This window comes from Pseudonaja textilis, chromosome Z, assembly GCF_049901715.1.
Source record: "Pseudonaja textilis isolate UNSWEBS1 chromosome Z, rPseTex1.2, whole genome shotgun sequence".
In the NCBI taxonomy this organism is placed as follows: domain Eukaryota; kingdom Metazoa; phylum Chordata; class Lepidosauria; order Squamata; family Elapidae; genus Pseudonaja; species Pseudonaja textilis.
The window spans coordinates 80,607,326-80,622,909 of NC_142008.1; the positions used below are offsets into that span (position 1 = coordinate 80,607,326).

Sequence of the window (15,584 nt, forward strand, 5' to 3'; positions counted from 1 at the left end):
AGCATTTTTAAAATTTTATTTATTACATTTATATGCTGCCCATCTCATCAATAAGGAGACTGAGTCTAATAATTAAAATAAGATAAATGGATATAATTATCAGGGAAGTACTGGCCCTTAGATAGCCAGATCCTATGCCGTGAAGGGATTTATAGGTACACCCTGAATCCTATCTAAAAGCTCACTGGCAACTAGTGCAGCTCACACAAGTGTTGTCAGATGGGCATATTGTGGCATGCCCATTACTTTCTATACCACTTCTGGACTACCTGTAAGCTTTTGATATTCTTCAAGGAACATCAGGGCATGGTAATAATATACTCTGAAGGTGACAAAGGATGAGTGATTGTTTTAAAGGACTTACAAAATGCCTCTTGACCACAGCTGCTATTCATTCTTCAAGCAGGAACTGGGAGTCCAAAATGATCCTTCAGTTTGCATATAGTCTTGAATAGGGAAGTGCAGTCTTCCCAAGACTAAAGATGGAGACTCCTCAGAAGTCTAATGAGATGATGATGTATGTGTGCATCAGTGGTGGGATTCAAATTTTTTTACTACTGGTTCTGTGGGTGTGGCTTATTTGGTGGGTGTGGCTTGGTGGTCATGTGACTGGGTGGGCATGCTGGGTGGTCATGTGATTGGGTGGGAGTGGCCAACTTGATGTTACTCATCAAGTGGTGCCTTGCCTATCCTCTCTTTGCCTCAATGCGATACAATTTCCTGCTCTATTTACTACTACTGAACATACAAAATACACTATTTAATCCGATGTATATATGCTATATGTGTACATACATATTACATAGTATAGTGTGTGTATAGGCACACAAAAATACATTATCTACTATATATACTATATGTATATCACACACACACAAATACACACACAGCTCTTCTAAAACTATATAAATTCAACCACACTGCATTTGGAAAAACATACCCATAGTCCACTTTTTGCCACACATTTAACTATAACTTCTGTACATTAGAACATTGCACATGCCTTCAGATTTACTTCCCTAGCCTGCACATGACTGTTAGACCCAGGAGATATCATGGATGAGTAAAATGTACTGAAACTCACTTAACAATACTCTTGTTTAGCAACCAAAATTTTGGACTCAACTGTGGTCATAAGTGAAGGACTATCTCTGCCTTCCTCTGCATGGTAGCCTTGTCCTAGTAAGCTCCTCTGCCAATTTTCCTCTCTGTTAGAGGCACTGTAAGGTCTGGCAGTACGCTTAAGCCAAAAATGAACCAAAACAAAAACTTAAATGGAGGCTTGCAAATCAAAGAAAGCAGACTTTTATTCTTTGATCAGAGTTAAAGATCTGGAAAGAAGTTCCTAGCACATCACTAGAGACATGGGAGGAAAATTCTACAAGATACCTGTCCTCTTACCTTTAAGATTCTTAGAATCGAGTAACTGCATTGTAACCTAGATTTATATCTTTCCTGCAAAAGACAAATCTCTTTCCGGCAATGTTTACCTGTCATTATCTCTTCTCCTATTGTCCATCTAATTGATCACAAATGACCACTTAAGGAGGCTATTAACAGCATACTTCAAAGGCGTGGATTCCTCCGAATGGAGGTAAATTACATTCCCAGAGAGGTACGTTTCATTCCCAGGGGGTGATGCTGGGATGAAATGTATCAATCCAGGAAAACAGATGGATTCAGATTGATTTAGATGGGACAATCATGTGTCTTACTAGGAGAAGGGGTGTAACTGATTGCAGGCATATGTTTATAATTGTTTTACAACAAGTGAAAAGTTAAGGAAATCTTTTTTACAACAGTGAGATAGCAAATGCCTATAGAGTAGCTCTCTATTTAATGCTATAATATATTTTACTACATTTCTTTATTTATTAATATCTCCTTCAGCACCAAAAGAATCCTGATGATATAAGGTCTCCTGCTGGAGCAGGGGGTTGGACTGGAACAGGTACCTTCAAACTTGACAGCTTTAAGACTTGTGGACTTCAACTCCCAGAATTCCTCCTCCAGTCATGCTAGCTCAGGAATTCTGGGAGTTGAAGTCCACAAGTCTTAAACTTGCCAAGTTTGAAGACCCTTGGACTAGAAGATGATCTCCAAGATCTCTTCCAGCCTTAGATTGCTGTGCTGCTTCCAAGAGTCTTCTGAAGCCAGGGTTTGTGTCCTTCCTTCCTCTCCTTTTTGTCCTCTCTCCTCCCCCCCTTCCATATATCTATCTATCCATCGATCCATATATCTCATTCACCTTCTCCTCCCTCCCTCTTTCTTTCTCTCCCTTCCCTCCATCCCATTTTTCTTTATCTATCCCTTTTTCCCTTTCTCTCTCTTTTCTTCCTTTCCCTTTTCTCTTTCTTTTCTTTCTTTTCTCTTCTCTCCTCTGTCTCTCTCCCTCCTTCTCTCTTTTTCCCTCTCTTTCTATCCCTTCCTTTCCTCCTTCCCTCTCTCCTTCTAAAGCTAGGAGAGGAGACCGACCTGAAACACACACAGGCTTCCAAGCACTCATTTGAAACAAACAAACAAACAAACAAAAACACACACACACAGAGTCACACATGCTTCTAAGTGCCTGGCAGCATCGCTTGTTACGAGGCCAGTCTCCGGTCCTGTGTTGCCCAAAAAAGCTGGCAGGCAAGGCAGGACTTTCTCCCCTCTCGCTTTTGGGGCTGGAAAATTCAAACGAGGCGTGTGCTGCAGCTTCGCCTCCCACCCCCATCACCAGCTCTGGGCTAGGCAGCTTTCCCGACTGCCTGAAACCTTACGTACCTTCCTCCTGCACCGAAAAAAACACAGGCCGGCTATAGGTTTCTTGTGGCGGCTTTGCTGTGCTTCTTCAATGCACTGCTGCTGCGTTCTAGGCGCCGGCCATGCAGGTCCACCCCATTGAGGCTGCTGCACTGAAAGGACTTGCCCAAGCAAGTCTGAGTGCAGTGGTGCAGCACTCCAAAAGAGGTGGCAGGAGGTGACTTTTTTTCGGTCTGCAGCCGACCCTTTTTCAGTGTAACTGGCCAGCTACTCCCTTCCTTGTCCGCCTGTTTGTTCTGTACGGCCGAGGAGGAGGAGAGCAGCCATCCGGTTGGGGGAGGCTTCTTGTGCTGAAAAAAGGGTGGCTGGATATGTAGCTACCTACAGATTGGCTGGGCCAGGCTGGAAGATGCGTGTCTGCAGGGAGAAAGAAGAAAGCATGTTCTGGGAGGGCGGGCAGGTGGGCAGATGTCCCGGGGCTGCTGCACATGTGCACTGCATGTGTAGTGGCTGCACACGCAATGCGCCTGTGCAGCAGCCATGGGACATCTGCCCAAGCTGCACTGTGGCCACTATGTGGTAAGGAAAGCTAGAAGAGCGACTGGGGCAAGTGAGCAACCGGGCGACCAGGTCAGGAGCGTTGCCAGCCAGGGTTGCCACTGGTTCGGCAACCATGTCAAATCACCGCTACCGATTCGCTCGAGCCAGTGAGAAGCAGCTGAATACCACCTCTGGTGTGCACGTGAGATGGAAATACACACATACATGCTCATTGTACATACACTCCCCTTGTGATTTATATTGTGTGAATATATAAATAACTTGCATAAATGAATCCTAAAAATAGGTGGTTCAATGAGTGAAGGAAATGTTGGTTTCAAAAAGTGAGCAATGACAGTTGTAAACATGCATTTATTTCTCTCAATCATGACTCTTTGGATTAAAAAAAATTGATATCTCTTCCAGAATGATAGAGATATAGTCCAGAGAAAAATATTTTGTGTGTGTACACACACACACACACACTATTTTCAAAGTATATCTAACATTGATAACCTAACAGGATAAACAATAATCTCATGTATTTAGTGGTGCTATTTCACTAAACAGGCTCACAATTCCTGCTATGATCTTTTTGCATTCATGTGAAATACTTTGTTTAAATATTCATTTTTTTCTGGAAGATCAAGGAAGTTTTTCCATTTCCTTATATGATTGGATTTATAAGCCTCTCATCCACCTTTAATCTCTCTTTTGCAGTGTTTGAAAATGGATACCATATTTTTTGGAGTATAAGATGCTCCAAAGTATCCCATTTTCAGCCTCCACGTGCCCGGTTTTTGCCACGTTCTGGGTGGTGGGGATCAGAATGAGCAGAAAATGTGCGGAGGCAAAAAATGGGATGCGGAGGCTGAAAATGGGGCCGCGGAAGCAGAAATAGGTAATGACAATCCCTGCAGCCTGAAACAGCTGATCATCAGGAAATCTATCCAACTGACAATCAGCTGCTTGTGCTAATCAGGCTGTGCTGAAACTGAAACAGGCTGTTTGCTGCAAGGAGGCAAATTGGTAGGAGGCAGAGGCCAAAAGGTGGGGGCTGGCGGGTGGGTGGGGCTTTGGCAACATTCGCTGTATAAGACGCACAGACATTTCCACCCACTTTTGGGGGTGGAAAAAGTGCGTCTTATACGCCAAAAAAATACAGTATGTGTAAATCAATAAATTTATTTTCTGTAAAAACTTCTTGTTCATATATTTCAGTGTTTATAGAAAAATCCAGAGACAAGGAAAGGTTAATAGCAGAGCTGATTTTGTAATTCACTAATCTCTTCCCCCTATAGATAGAAAACCATAGCTTAGACCAGACAGATTTGTAGTCTGACAGGTCACAACCAGAGTATACTGTAGTGCTTTTAGAAATATCCATTTTATCAATCTGTAAACAACTGAGCAATGGTAATTCAAATGCGTAAAAACTGATATATGGTTTTTGTAGCCAGGCTGGCTGCTATTTTGCTGGTGTAAGTTGGCACAATGTGGGAAGAAGAAACTTAGGTTTGGTCTTGCAATGTAGCTGTGCTTTCTTGAAGGCTGATCAGCTGCTAGCCAAGATTGCTCTGAGGCCTATGTAGGGACCATTCCCACTGGTCAACTTCTAGGTATAGGTGTTGGATACTAAAGCCCTGGAGAGCACACTCACTGGGGGATATGCTGCCAGTTTGAGCCATAAAAGAAGAGGAAGAACAGATACTCAGACAATGGGGACATTGCTGCTATGAGGCATCAAGACAGAAAGTGCTTTTGGAAAGACTGCAGGAAGTTCGTTGCTGGAGAGACATGATTATGAGTATGCTGTTGGACTGTGTAAGGGCTGATCCCTGGTCCCAGATGGAGATGAAAAATAAGAGGTCAGCTGGAGGCTTCCCTAAGAGAGAAGAGAGCTTCCCAGCAAAACATGCTTCACTGCAAGTCCAGGAACAAAAAGAGCTGACTACGTGCAGACAGAAACCTGGAACTTCAAAGAAACCCCACATTTGGAAATGCTGGGCACAAACCCAAAGGGGAGATGCGTTGTAGGAAACAAATAACAACGATTGCTTTATTGACGCATTTCTTTGTTCAAGAGATACAGTAGGATGTACTAGTTAAGATTTTGAACTTATACTGAATTTTATCCTTTCTCATTCAAACTTTGAGATAAGACACCCATCCTTAACACAACTTTCCTCTCAGAGTTGCTATAGGAAAAAATATATAAAAAGAGCTCCTTATGTAACCCACCTTGGCTTTTACAGGGGATATAAAGCTAACAAACTAAAGTTCTCTTCTTAGGCACTGACTAAGGGAAAAACACTAGGAGATACTGTTTTCCCTTTTAACCTAGGAGGCAAGGTTTCTTTTACTCAACCAAATTGCCTACCTGTTGTAGATGGAAGAAGAATAAAAATGTCTGCTATTTTGTTTTGTTTATAGATAATGAATACTAGTTGAGCTTACTTGACTTCCTGTTTGCTCTTGATCGCTTCCTTTCTTTGGGCACTACACGCTGACTTGGTACTTGTGTGGCAGACTTGACAATACGATCCATTATTTCATCTGCTGCATTGTCTGTAGCATTAGTCAAATCATCGTTGCTAGGGTTCCATGAACCTGCATTGCCTGAAACTATAAATCGAAATAGTTAATGATATTGTTAATAGTTAATGATATCTTCAACATGGCTGAGTATATTAGACAGTCATTCCCTGTGGGGGCCATAAGTCATAATCTGTGCCTTTTAAGGAATTACAAAGCAGTGAGAAAGATAAATTACTTCTGAGTTTGTAAGAAACACCACCATCAAATAGTAAATGGTGTTGCAGTGGTTAAACTGCAGTATTGGAAGCAAACTCTGCCCAGAGGCCAGAATTCTATCCTGACAGAACTCCAGTTTACTACTCTTCTATCCTTCCGTGGCCTGTAAAATGAAGATCCAATATACCATTATATTGAGCTTCTACCTTCAGAATTATCAGTATACTGGTTTTAAGCCATCATTTGAGTAGTATTTGTAATATTGTATAGTATAGAAAATCTTTCATAATCAGAGGTTTTTAACTTGTTTGTGCCATGATTTCTTTTGATTTCTCTGGAGAAACCTATGAACTCCTTTCCAGAAAATGTATTTAAATGCATAACATAAAATAGTAAAAATACAGGTATAATTTTGTCCTCATCCATGTTCACTGAAATTTGTGGACCTCAGATTAATGTATTATATATCGTACTGAATGAATTGGAACTGGCCTCCTATAAATCTGAATCCCAATTATATTCATTACTCAATTTATTTATTATAATACACACACACACACGTGTATAATAATACATATACACATATATGTATTATATAACACGCACATGTGTATATATAAGTGTGTGTGTGTATTGTATATGTGTGTGTATACACACAGACACACTGAATTATTGGAACGGGTCTTCTATAAATCTACATCACAATTATATTATATCAAAATTATATCAATTTATGTATAATAATAATACATATACACATAAGATTGAATAATATTAATTGACAAGATGATTTTGTAAAATTACAGGAGAAGATATACCAACTTTAATGTAGCGACGATGTTCCTGCCTCATGATTGGACAATCAAGTGCTTAGAAATAATAGGAGTCAGTAGAAACATCAGCAACTTTGTGTAAATATCAAGGGCAGAATGGAAGACATGGTTGTGATCAATGGTTTGGAAGAGATTAAAATCAAGAGAGGAATCTTTCAAGAAGACTCTCTTTCACTGCTAATGTTTGTCATTGCACTGATTCTTCTGCCAACCATATTGATTAAATCAATACATAGCTATCAAACATCAAAACATTTTTTTAATGTTACACAAAAGCCCAAGCAATCAAATACTTGATAATTAAGGATCCAGCAAAGGGGGAATCATCAGGCAACTATAGACCAATTACATGCCTACCAACAATTTTCAAATTGCTAACTGGAATGGACGCTAAATGAAAACCTGAGCAGAAAGAAAGCTGCCCAAACAGTAGAGAAATTAAAGATCAACTCCTAATTGACAAGATCATTCTGGAAAACTGTAACAGAACTCAATGTAGCATGGATTGATTATAGGAAAGCATTTGACTCCCTGCCAAATGATGGATAATCAGTGTCTAGAAATATTAGGAGTCAGTAGAAACATCAGAAGTTTTGTGCATACATTGATGGCACGATACAAAACATAATTACTGGTCAATTGTGATAGATTGGGAGATCAAGAGAACGAAGACCTTAAAAATCCAGTGGAGGCAATAACGTACCATCAAGGCAATTAATACCTAGGCAATTCCAATCATTGGATACACAGCTAGAAAGAGTGGGCTCAAGTTTGGTAAATGTTCTGCATAGAAAGACCAGAAAAATAATGACCATGAAACATGCCCTTTAGCCATCTGGGTTATTTGAAACATTCCATGCCTACCTATTTTCATTGGTAAATAGAGTCTGTCAACATCACTATATACCAACATTAAGATAGGCACCTTGGTTGCAATCCCAAAACAATTGTAACATCTCTTGAACACAATAGACATTGACCAAATTGTCATCAGTCAACTGCAAAAAGGCAGCTTTTACTTGGAACAGCTTACATCCTGTGATGATATCTGTAACACCATCCAACAGCCACATCTGCTTATTTCAGGTCCTTGGGAAAGACTTGAAAGGTGGAGAGAACTTCCAAATCCAGCCTAAAACTTTGATTGTGTGACAAATAATAATAATGAAAACAGAGTGAATCTCCCCACATAAGTCCAAACTATTCACCTTGACTGGCCCTGGATCGAGTGCGTATTCCTAATGCAATGTTCTCTCCAGTTGGAGATGATATCTTCAGAACAGCTTTCATGTTCTCATGTTCTACAGCATCTTCAGCATCTTGGAGCCCTTGCAGTTGATTTTGAGGTGTTGGAGAGCTACTAGAGAATTTTCCACACTGTAAAAAAAGGAAAAGTAACAATCATTTTTAGATTTATTCTTCAGTTCTAGATCAATAAAGAAAGAGGTCAATCCTCGGTAGATTTTATTCATGCTTGATTTCTAGAAATATAATTTCTTTCTTTTTAATAATTTTTAAATTTTATTTCTTAAAATACAAACTTCAAGTGAAAAAAGGGAAACAATAAAACTAAACAAGACAAAAGGTACATAAAATGCATATATTATCCCAATAATAATACTTTTCTCAGAGGGAGGTATTCAGCAGGTTCTGACCAGTTCTGGATAACTGGTAGTGGAAAGTTTGAATAGTTTGGAGAACCGGCAAATACCACTTCTGACTGGAGATTTTACAATATCCTTTCCCTACCATGCTTTCCAAGCCATGCCCAGAGAACCAGTAGTAAATTTTTTTGAATCCCACCACTGAATTTTCCCCTTAAAAACAGATCTATAATTTAAAACTTCTACAGATTTATTTGCCTATATTAACTTGCCATCTGTTTAGTGTAAAAAAAACACGTTAATAGGTAAAGCCTATTACAAAAATAAACTTCAAAGCCCCCTACTGATAATCTATTATAATATTCCACAGGCAGAAACTCCACAACGGCTTCTAAACTATCATAAACCATTGCAGTTCCCATATCTAATCTGTCCAGGATTGAATATATTCAACTGATTCTTACTAATGAAGCCTTTCCTTAAAATTATAATTGGGATCTTTTCCAACAATTGCAAGTCTTAGTTCTCTTTGGTGGATATCTCCACAGCACTTCAGAAGCTTTTGTGCAAATTGAACCAAAATATTTCTTAACAGTTGTCTTCTGATTGAATATGAGTCTATTCCACAATTTTCAATAGTTTTCTTAAGAAAGATCAGTTCATCACTGATCCATTCTTCCCTAACTAAGTCTTTTAAACTCATGCCCTTTTCAGCCTTCTCCAACATGCCTGAAATTCTCAAAGCTCCTTCTCTTTCAATTCTGTCAGCAACAAATTGACTTCTAATCCACCCAATTGCAAGTCTGATTTAGCTGCTGTTACCTATATCTGAATATTATCCTTAGGTTGAGTTATGACTGTTGTTAAATCATCAGATCTTTAATCTAAATTTTCATTCAGAGCCTATAAATTGAAAAGTATATATGAGATAGGGAGTGATGGAAAGAAAAGAAACCTCAGATTAAAGAAGGAGATATCGGAAGCATACCCAGATTCAGCCATAAAGGACTCAAATGCCTATACACAAACCCTCAAAGTTTGGAGAACAAACAATACTGGTACTTGAAGTACTAGTACACAAGGGCAAATATGATATAGTTATCGTTATCAAAACTTGGTGGGACGAAATGCATGATTGGAATATATTGATGGAAGGCAAATTTTTTTGGCTATATTATAGAACTAGACAAATAGTAAACACTTTTGGAAAAAAATTACATATATATAAGGAAAATTACATGTATATAAGGAAAACCTTTTAAAAATGTTTTACAGGCGGCATCTGCCACCGGCAAGATTAGCAAAAATGTTTAAAAATATGTCTGCCAAATGTTAAAATTCGAACCAGAGGCCAGGTACTTATTATCATATGTGATAGACATGTGTGAAAGCAAGAAAATATTGGACAAAAATACACACATGGTTGGAAAAGATGGTTAAGCATCATACAGATTTAAAACCAGAAATATTTTTGTTAGGTATAATATCAGAAAGTTATGATAAAGGGAATATATATTTAATACATGTATTGACAGCGGCGAGAATTGTATCTGAACAATATTGAAAAACCCTACCAGATGAAGACATAATTTGGAAAATATTGGACTCTGCAGAGATGAATAGACTGACATTAAAAATAAAAGAGACACAGAGTATTATTGAAAATGGAATAGATTATATCAATGGATAGAGATAAGAGGTAAAAGTTAGATGAAGAAAGATCACTGTTATATGTATGTAAAATGTGAATGTTGTCTATAACGTAAGTATGTTAGTATAAAGAGAGAGGAGAGCTGGTCATTGATTTGAGGGGTTGACAAACCAATGCAAATACCACAGTGGTCCTGTAATGTCCAAACAATAGAGACATGTGTGAAACAGATCACAGAGGCAGCAAGCAGAGTGTATACATACACATGAGAAACATGAGGGTTATATTAGAGGCCAAGAAGCAAGTTGGTGGCTGATGTTGAAGAACGAATCAAAACAAGACTTGATAAAACTCGCTTAAACATTTTTGTAACTCAGATAATTGCTTTCCAATATTAGTTTATGATTGCATGGATTATTTTTTGCTTAGCTAGGTAAAATTCATGCAGAAAAAAACTTTAATTTTTGTAGCACAAGGTATAATTTTGAGAAGATAGTTAACAATATTTGCTTTACAAGACACTTTTGTGAGATATATGATCACATGTGGGATTTATCATACCAAGCTAAACATTGTACAATTGCAAAAATAACAACACATTTGAATTCTTGGTGTAAAAACCACATATTTTTAGAACCCCTCACTGAAAAAAATGGCAAAAACGCCCACTGCATTCTAACCACTATGCCACTATGACTCTTTATAATTAAAAGGTTTCTTTCAATATATAAAAACAAGAAAAAAGGAAAGGAAACAATTGGTTCATTAATTAGAGAAGATGGCAAGGAAGCAATGGGCGGTAGAGAGAAAGCAGAGCTTCTTAATTCATTCTTTGCATTTGTCTTCATGCAAAAAAATACAGCCCAACTTACCAAAACATAACCGCAAAAGATAGATTAGGAATAGAAATTAAAATAAAAAAGAAAATGATAAGAGAACACCAGTCCACACTAGATCACTGGGACCTGATGGATTATATCCCAGAGATCTCAAGGAGCTGGCAGCTGTGATCTCGGAACCATTGAACCATATCTTTCAAAGATCCTGGAGCATCAGGGAACTACCAGAGGACTGGGAAAGAGCTGATCCCAAATTCAAAAAAGGGAAAAAAACACCCCAGACCAATCATAACTCAATATTTGATAAGAAACTAGAAAAGATAATCAAGCAACAGAACGGCAAAAACCTAGAAGTAAGCAGAGTTATAACCAGAAGCCAACATGAGTTTGTCCAAAACAGATCATGCCAAACAAATCTTACTTCATTCTTTGTAAAAGTGACTAAATTAACGGATTAGCAAAATGCTGTGAACATAATATACTTGGAATTCAGGAAGACATTTGACAAAGAAGACCATAACCTACTTCTTAGTAAGTGGAAAAAAATATGGAATAGGCAGCATTACCACTAAATGGATTTATACTGGCTGGCAAATTGCATTCAATATGTAATTCTTAATGGAACTACAACTATATGAAGGGAGGTAAACAGTAGGATACCCCAAGGTTCTGTCTTAGTTCTGTCCTAGTACTCTTTAATAGCTTCATTTATATGAGAAAATACAAAGGAAACTTATCGAATTTGCAGGCAAGACCAAGTTGGCAGGAATACCCAACAGATAGGTTTAAGATCCAGATGGAAAATTGGAACCTATCTAACAAAATGAAATTCAGGGCAGAGAAAAGTAAGATTTTACACTTAGGCAACAAAATGAAAGTTGGCAGTAAATGCAAGAGGAATCTTGGACTCTTGGTGGACAATCACTTAAAGCAATTCAAGCAAGTATAAATCTGAACCTTATAGTATTTAGAAGTTATTTGCAGTATTGATTGCAAAATTTAAAACGTTAAAAATTCCTATAATATATGGAAATAACTGCTAATCTGAAATATATCTAAGGAAAAAAAGCTACCTTTGGAAAGGTCTATCTCAGTTTTCAGACTCTAAATAAGCAGAATACAAGGGCCAGAAAAATGACTCATTCAGAGCTATCAAAGCAAAGTTATCTCAAGGCATTTCTGTTCTTATTCAAGTGGAAATGATGCTGAGATCCTCTATAATTACTTATATCGCGCAGAAGCTGAGTGAAAGAAAGCAAAGGTGGAACACTAAATAATACAAAGATAATATATACAACCTGATGAATTCCTTCACAATGTTAAACAACTCCAATAAAATATATTTGTGCACTCCACTTCTTGCTTCTGGTGTTTGTGTTTAAATTGTATACAATTGCTTATTTTGTTGTATTATTTACAGGGTGTCTCTTTTCTAGTCTCCCATGACAAACATGATACGAAGAAGAGAAAAGATAACTGGTATTTGATATTACCTGTTTTTCTACTTCAGATTATCTTCTGAACTTGCCATAACAACCTCTTTTCTTCTAATAATATAACCAGGCCTTGTTTAGCAACTACCTTAGTTAGTGAACATTTTCAAAATACGCTTCTAACCATGACCAAATCGGATTCTGACCAAAAAATTCACAAAATTTTTGAATCTGGTCACAAACACATACTCGGATGGTGATCAAACACGACTACTGACCCAGAAATTCATGAAGACAAAACATTAGAAGACGAAGAAATCGCCAAAGTTATGGAACAAATTATGGTAGTGACCAGGGGTTCTATTGTATCCCTGGCATCATTAAACATAAAAATTTTATCCAAATGATATGGTAGCAACCAGTGATTTTCACAGTGGTTCTCCCATTCAGGAGCATGTACGGTAGCAACTAAGTTTCTTACAAGCATGTCACCAGAACAGATTACAGTGGCCAAAGGTGGACTGCCTACAGAGTATTTGATGGTCATAATTTCTACAATGCAATGTGAAATTTAGGATTAACAATCTTTGTGGCAAATGGGCATAAATCTATAATGCTTAGACTTGCCATGCTTTTTTAGATAACCAATTAGTCATCATGCTGAAAGAAAAAGTGCCATATAGGTAGTTCTCAAGTTGTGACCACATCCTAAACCACAATTTCCATCGCTAAGCAAGACAGTTGTTAAATGAGTTTTACCCCATTTTATGATCTTTTTGCCATAGTTTTTTTTCAGTTTGTTAGTTAACCATGCAGTCATTAAGCAAATCTATCTTTCCCCATTGATTTTGCTTATTGGAAGCCAGCTGGGAAGTTTACAAATGGTGATGACATGATCCTGAGACAATGCAACTATCATAAATATATGCCAGTTGCCAAGTGCCCAAATTTTGATGATGTGAATATGGGGATATTGGAATGGACATAAGTATGAAAAATAGTTATGAAAATACAGAACTGCAGATATAAGAATTCCAGCCACAAAGCATGATAATGAAGCATTCCCATGGAACTGCCTTTGTTATCAATCGTTCTCACAGCAATCAGTTTTGAACAGAACATGCTTTTGTCAGAACCATACCTCAATGTCATCTTCTTCATCTGTCTACCAGTGGAACAAGGAATAGAACAGAGAAGGATAGGAAGCAGCATTAGGTAAGGTATAATGTCAACATACTAGCTATCAAAAAAATTATGACTCTGCTTCTGTATTATAGATAAAATATGTAATATAAAAATCAAGTATTAATGTGCATCTTTCATGATATCACAGAGCAATAAAAATCCCAAATTTTATATTATGGGAATGTTGTTTCAATAATAAATTACACTGGAGCCTTGTCTGCAATTTATCGTCACGTTCTCCAACATATTCCGTAGATAAAGATATCTATGAAATATGCTGGAGGTCAATTAAAGGTCAATTAAGTCAATTAAATTTCCCCCTCCATTTTCCTTGTTATTTTCTTTCTTGAAATCTCCATTATTACTGAGGCCAACAGCCATTCTGAGTTTTTCTGGAACACTCTGCATTCTGTCAAACCCTTTTTCTGGAAATTCAAAGTGGCAAAAAAAGCATTTCCTAACAAGTCTGTGAGTTAAAAGTGTGAGTAAAACAATTGTCCTGAAATCACCAAGAAACTGTTTTTGATTGAAAATGGACATAAAATAGGAATTTCCCAATCTAAACTCAGGATTTTAATTAAAACAAATGTTGTCACATTTATAAAGTATTTTGGGTTTCTGTAAACTTCAACAGTCATATGAGAATAGAACAGCAGAGTTGGAAGGGACCTTGGAGGTCTTCTAGTCCAATCTCCTGTTCAAGCAGGAGGCCCTATATTATTTCAAATGGCTGTCCAGTTTCTTCTTGACAACCTCCAGTGGTGGAGCACCAACAATTTCTGGAGGCAACTTGTTCCACTGGTTAATTGTTCTGTCAGGAAGTTTCTTCTTAATTCTAAGTTGGATCTCTTTTTTGATAAGCTCCTCTCCATTATTTCTTGTCCTTTATGGGAGTTTATGTTATTTTTATTTATTTACTAGATTTATAAGCTGTTTAATTCCTGTAAATTGAAAAAGAATAATAAAATATCACAATACATAAATATTAGTATTAAAATATAGAACATAAAAAGGTGATCAAGCACCATAATAAAAATAACTGAAAGGGCCATTCAACTGTCCTGTAATCCTAGAGAAAGAGCTAGATCTTAACAGCATTCACAAAGGCAAGCGAACTTGGGGTTTGAGGGAAGGGGGTGGGAGGGATGAAATAGTATGTTCCAGAGAATAGGCAACCTTCTATAGTGGAATGTTGAGGAAGACTATGAAGCATGGGGTGAAGAAATGCGACCCAGGGATAGAGAGGGCACAGACCCTAGCTAAATATTGGGTGGAAAAAGAGTCTAAGTCCTTCTGTAGTTTCTCAAACTGCAAAGGATATTGCTAGAAATTTATACTTCCTTATTTGCAAAATTGATGTTAGTCTTCCCGGTAGACAAGATAGGAAAAACGACCAGATATGTTTATTCTATGTTCTTGCAAGGCTACATTTGCAGAATATTTATGTAAACCTGATTTTACCATTACATCTTCCCAGATCCTGTAAGGTGGAATCTACAATCACTGGGCTGCTCGCATGCAAAGCTCCCTTTGTGCAAGAGGCACACTTGTTTGGAAAACTCCACTTGTGAGTGATGGGTGGGCACATTTGTGCACAAAGCTCCTTTTGCATGAATGGTGGGACGGCATACTTGCTTTCAGATGGAGCTGAATATACATATATCCGCCACTCACACAGAACAATCCTCTCTCCCCACCCTCGCAAATCCATCAAAGTTGGGGAGTACTGCTTGTAAGGTGGGGACTGGAAAGGTTGGGGACTGTTGCTGTAAAGTGAAAGGATTTAAAAGATCTCGATCTGCCCTTGATGGAATGTGTGGAACAAGAAGATGTTTCTGGGATGTTCTTGTTTTTCAATTGCCCTGTTTTAGCCCCCTGAATAGTATTTTCTCACTTGAGTTTAGTATAGGAAGGAATGAGTAGGACCAAGATATGAATATAAAATATGAATAAAAAATTAGACTAAAAGTTAGAAGAATTAGTAATAGAGTTAAAACATA

General features: G+C 37.7%; 1 protein-coding gene across 10 annotated transcripts in view; it reads right to left on the reverse strand.

Annotated features, from left to right (window-relative positions):
* FHOD3 (formin homology 2 domain containing 3) overlaps positions 1-15,584 on the reverse strand; it is a 288,676-nt gene that overhangs the window by 8,171 nt on the left and 264,921 nt on the right. For 7 of the 10 annotated variants that reach the window (XM_026719582.2, XM_087916030.1, XM_026719581.2 and 4 more), the window contains 3 exons: positions 13,541-13,564; positions 8,081-8,249; positions 5,743-5,910 (listed from right to left, as the gene is read on the reverse strand). In XM_026719582.2, the coding sequence (XP_026575367.1) occupies positions 5,743-5,910; positions 8,081-8,249; positions 13,541-13,564 (361 nt within the window). The remainder of the gene's footprint in view (positions 1-5,742; positions 5,911-8,080; positions 8,250-13,540; positions 13,565-15,584) is intronic. The other 3 variants (XM_026719583.2, XM_026719579.2, XM_087916027.1) reach the window with 1 other exon arrangement.